Here is a 5,536-nt window from a genome sequence, read left to right as displayed (position 1 = left end):
TAGCTTGCTTTTTTTTTTTTTTTGTTAAATTAGGAGACAGGGTCTTGCTATGCTGCTCAGGCTGGCGTTGAACTCCTGGGCTCTAGTGATCCTCTCACTTCATCCTCCTCAGTAGTTGGGACTACAGGCGCAGGCCACCATACCTGGCTGATAAGCTTTTTGATATCCAAGAGTTAGGCTCTGAGGCTCCATTTCTTTAACTGCAAAATGGAGATAATACTAGTTCCTCTTTCCGCACCATTTATGGGTTGAGACACTCATGCCCACATCAGCCCATTGTGAAGCGTTTTTCCTGTGTATCACTTGCACTAAAATTAGATCAGGGTGCTGAGTTTGGAGATCTTGGAGTCCAGTGAATTAACTGGTTGTCCGTGAAGGTCTGTTGTTTTCTGGCACTCTGCTCTTGGTACTGTGGCTTGTATTTAGGAATTTCTGTTCACTTGAGGTACATCCATGAAAGAATATAAGGTGGCATATAATGTGCCTTATATTATGTGCCTTATATAGTGAGTGTTGAATTCTGTAGTCATTAAGTGTACTTGGGATAAAGATGGGGTTGGTCAGTATAGGTTGTTGTCTTGAAAGACCCAGGAAGAACTGAAACTGAGCTTACAAGCTCACTGGTGCAAGCCACTTTTCATGTTCATCCATAAACACCCTGCTTCCGGGCTGTTTTTCTCCAGACTCCATGGAGATGTTTATTTCATTAGTCCTCATCCCTGTCCAAAGGGAGTTCTTTGCCTTGGCTTATACCACTGAGTCTGGAGCAAACCACCACCCCCATCCTATAGCAGTGGTAGGGTGTGGGAATGTCTTTGATTCTTAAATTCATCACCATGGGTGCTGTTCTCATTCCCTAAACCAGAGTTGTGCAGAATTTAAAAAACACTGTAGGCTGGGCATTGTGGCTTATGCCTGTAATCCCAGCACTTTTGCCAAGGCACGTGGATCACTTGAGCCCAGCCTGGGCAATATGGTGAAACCCTATCTCTCCTTTTCTTTTTTGTTTTCTTTTTTTCTGAGATGGAGTCTTGCTCTGTCATCCAGGCTAGAGTGCAGTGGCACAGTCTTGGCTCACTGCAGTCTCCACCTCCCAGGTTCAAGTGATTCTTCTGCCTCAGCCTCCGAAATAGCTGGGACTAAGGCATGTGCCACCATGCCTAGCTAATTTTTGTGTTTTTAGTGGAGGTGGGGTTTCGCCATGTTGGCCAGGCTGGTTTCAAACTCCTGACCTCAGGTGATCCACCCATTTCAGCCTCTCAAAGTGCTGGGAATACTGGCATAAGCCACCATACCTAGCTGAAACCCTATTTCTACAAAAAAATGCAAAAATTATCTGGGCCTGGTGACATGTGCCTGGTGACATGTGCCTGTGGTTTCAGGGTGCCCGTAGTCTCAGCTACCTGGGAACTGGGAAACGGGGACTATTACTACTGCTGATTTGCAGTTTTCCAATCACTTTCCACATTCCTGGCACTTAAGGTAACTTCCCCAAGGTTACATAGTGGTAAGTTTTAGGGCCAGGACTCCATTTACGTCTTCTGACTCCAAGCAGTGCTGTGTCCCCTGCACTGTGCAGCCTATAATTACATGAAGCTATTCAATACTGTGCACTGCTGCTGAACTGCCTAGGATTAAGAATACTGTATGCAGCTGAGCCTCACGCCTGTAATCCCAGCACTTTGGGAGGCCAAGGCAGGCTGATCACTTGAGGCCAGGAGTTCGAGATCAGACTGGCCAACATGGTGAAACCCTGTCTCTACTGAAAATACAAAAATTAGCCTGGCATGGTGGTGCACACTATAATCCCAGCTACTCTGGAGGCTGAGGGAGGAGAATTGCTTAAACCTAGGAGGTGGAGGCTGCAGTGAGCTGAGATCATAACACTGCACTCCAGCCTGGACAACTGAGGAAGACCCTGCCTCAAAAAAAAAAAAAAAAAAGAAAAGAATATTATGTGCCTGCAGGCTGCTTCATAGTGAAGTAAATCAAACAAATTTCAACCCTGTTTTTCTCTGTTCATGCTTAGGAGAAGAACTGTAGTCATGAAGTGACAGTGGTCCTGTTTTCTAGAACTTTCTATGATGCAAAATCTGTTGGTGAGTGACTCTTTCTCTCCTACAATTGTTATTTTGTTACGCTTCCCGCATCCACACCGCAACCATTTTCTTTCATTTTGTTTTCTTATTGTACTTTTCTGCCATTCCCATCTTTTCTGTTATGAGGACAGGGTAAAAGGGAAAGTAGCACAGTCAATTAGTGGATGCAAGGGGGCTGTGGGCCGTGATTCATCCTAAATCCAACTTAATAGATAGACAGTTGGCTGGGCACAGTGGCTCACACCTGTAATCCCAGAACTTTGGGAGACTGAGGTGGGCAGATAACCTGAGGTCAGGAGTTGAAGATCAGCCTGGCCAACGTGGTACAACCCCGTCTCTACTAAAAATACAAAAATTATCTGGGTGTAGTGGCATGTGTCTGTAGTCCCAGCTACCTGGGAGGCTGAGGCAGGAGAATCATTTGAACTCAGGGAGCAGCAGTTGCAGTGAGCTAAGATCTGTCTCACCACTGCACTGCAGCCTGGGTGACAGTGCCAGACCTTGTCTTGAAAAAAAAAAAAAAAAAAAAAAAGATAAACAGTTATCTTTATTTTTTTGTGATGTAAATCTTTAATCGAGAAGAGGAAGCTGAAAAAACTGAATTTTTCTTCTCAACCTGAACTACATACTCCATTTTCTCTATTTCAGATGAATTTCCTGAAATAAACCGAGCCTCAATTCGACAGGATCACAAAGGGAGATTCTATGAAGACTTTTACAAGTGTGTTTGGGTGCTTTGCTATACCTTTTATTTATTTATTGGTTGTTTCTTTCCTAACTTGAAAAAAAGTCAGGCTGGGTGCGGTGGCTCACGCCTGTAATCCCAGCATTTTGGGAGGCTGAGGCAGGCAGAGGTCAGGAGTTTGAGACCAGCCTGACCAACATGGAGAAACCCCGTCTCTACTAAAAATACAAAATTAGCTGGATGTGGTGGCACATGCTTGTAATGTCAGCTACTCGGGAGGCTGAGGCAGGAGAATAGCTTGAACCCAGGAGGCAGTTGTTGTGGTGAGCTGAGATCGAGCCATTGTACTCTAGCCTAGGCAACAAGAGTGAAACTCCATCTCAAGAAGAAAAAACAAAAACAAAAAAATCATTCTGGGCAACATGGCAAAGTCCCGTCTCTACCAAAAATGCAAAAAATTAGCAGCCTGTGGTCCCAGCTATTTGGGAGGCTGAGGGTAGGAGGATCACTTGAGCCTGGGAGATGGAGGTTGCAGTAAGCTGAGATCACACCACTGCACACCAACCTGGGTAAGAGTGAGACCCTGTCTCCAAAAAAAATAATAATAATAAATAAACCTTTTAATTTTGAAATAATTTTAGATTTACAGAGAAGCTTCAAAGATAGCAGAGTTCCTGTATATTCTTTGCTCTGTTTCCTCTAACGTTAACATTTCATAACCAAGTTACGTTTGTCAAAACTAGGTTAACATTGGTACATTGCTATTAAGTAAATTTAGACATTTTTCAGATTTTGGCACTCGTATACTTGCTGTCTGCAATCCAAGATACCACATTGCATGTAGACTGTCTAAATGTTTTATTGTTAAAGATTTTGATATGCAGAAAAGAAGAGCAAATAATATAATGAGCCCATATACCCAATACCTGAAGTTAAATTATTATTTTGCCATATTTGATTCATCTGGATTTTTCAGTTCCACTGACTAATTATCAATATAACATTTTATCCCTATACATATTCAAAAATGGCATTTTTATATCTGACTATTGTATCATTTTCATGTTTAACATTATTATTATTATTATTATTTTTAGACACAGTTTCACTCTGTCCCCCAGGCTGGAATGCAGTGGTGCAATCTTAGCTCACTGCGAACTCCACCTCCCAGGTTCAAGTGACTCTCGTGTCTCAGTCTCCTGAGTAGCTGGGACTACAGGTGCCCGCCACCATGCCTGGCTAACTTTTTGGTATTTTTAGTAGAGACGGGGTTTTGCCTTGTTGGCCCGGCTGGTCTCAAACTCCTGACCTCAGGTGATAGGCCCACCTTGGCCTCCCAAAGTGCTGGGATTACAGGCAGGAGCCACCATGCCTGGCCGACACCGCTACCTTATTTAGATGATTATCAGATAGTAATAGTTATCGTTTTTTCAGGACTTATCATGAATGGGGTACTCTTTTAAGCACTTTACATGACTTGATTTATTTAAATATTATAGCATTCCTGTGGGATATATACTGTTACCCATTTTACGTATGTGGAAACTTGGACACAGAGTTTCGGTAACTTATTCAAAGTCCACAAAACATTGAGTGGTGGAACATAGGCCTGACACAGTCAATCTAGTTCAGAGTCTCTGCTTTTTGACCACTGTATTCCTCAGCCTCATACTGATTATACTTTATTTATTTTTAATTTTTTTTTTTTTTAGAGGTGGGGTCTCCATGTTGGCCAGGCTGGTCTTGAACACTTGACCTCAGGTGATCCGCCCACCTTGGCCTCCCAAAGTGCTGGGATTATAGGCGTGAGCCACCGCACCCGGCCCTGATTGTACTTTAAATTATTTGTTGATCTTCTGTTGGATCCTGTACCACTTGGTGAATTTTATGAAAGTGATGTCGGGCGCGGTGGCTCACACCTGTAATCCCAGCACTTTGGGAGGCCGAGGCGGGTGGATCACGAGGTCAAGAGATCGAGACCATACTGGTCAACATGGTGAAACCCCGTCTCTACTGAAAATACGAAAAATTAGCTGGGCATGGTGGTGCGTGCCTGTAACCCCAGCTACTCCAGAGGCTGAGGCAGGAGAATTGCCTGAACCCAGGAGGCGGAGGTTGCGGTGAGCCGAGATCGCGCCATTGCACTCCAGCATGGGTAACAAGAGCGAAACTCCCTCTCCAAAAAAAAAAAAGTGATGGGCGATTGTCTGTATTGACACCTCCACACATCCCATTATGCAGATGAATTCTGCATACCTCTAACTCAGTGAATTAGTCCGCCTGCCTGGACCTCCCAAAATGCTGGGGTTATAACCATGACCCACTGCACCTGGCTGATGAGGTTCTCTTTTTACATGTTTTAAACTTTTATTTTCTACTTTTTGTATCACAAATCCTAATCCATGTTAAACACAACTACTTCCAGTATCATTTTTTATTTCTACATAGAAATTACATTGGGTTACTATTGTTGAAAACTAAGGTGACTTTCAGCTTTTTGCTATTCTCAATAGTATCACCAGTGAACATTCTTACAGATAAGTTTTTAAGCATATCCTTAGTTTTTAGGATAAATTACCAGAAATGGAGCTATTGGGTCAAAGAACTGTTTTTTTGTTGTTGTTGTTTTATCTTTTTTTTGTTGTTTTATTTTTCTGATTTTGATAGTCTATTTTTTAAATGCTTTCTATTTTTTACAGCCCATGTACCCTCCAAAACCATTAAAGTAGAATATTCTGTTTTTCTAGTAGCT

General features: G+C 42.8%; 1 protein-coding gene across 1 annotated transcript in view; it reads left to right on the top strand.

The window, feature by feature from the left end:
* DEPDC5 (DEP domain containing 5, GATOR1 subcomplex subunit) overlaps positions 1-5,536 on the top strand; it is a 171,605-nt gene that overhangs the window by 30,488 nt on the left and 135,581 nt on the right. The window contains exons 9-11 of the mRNA XM_017499506.2: positions 684-796; positions 2,030-2,099; positions 2,748-2,820. Of these exons, the coding sequence (XP_017354995.2) occupies positions 684-796; positions 2,030-2,099; positions 2,748-2,820 (256 nt within the window). The remainder of the gene's footprint in view (positions 1-683; positions 797-2,029; positions 2,100-2,747; positions 2,821-5,536) is intronic.

Source organism: Cebus imitator, unplaced genomic scaffold, assembly GCF_001604975.1.
Source record: "Cebus imitator isolate Cc_AM_T3 unplaced genomic scaffold, Cebus_imitator-1.0 Scaffold258, whole genome shotgun sequence".
In the NCBI taxonomy this organism is placed as follows: Eukaryota; Metazoa; Chordata; class Mammalia; order Primates; family Cebidae; genus Cebus; species Cebus imitator.
The sequence above is the reverse complement of the archived record's forward strand: the minus strand, read 5'-3'. Positions and strand labels throughout refer to the sequence as shown.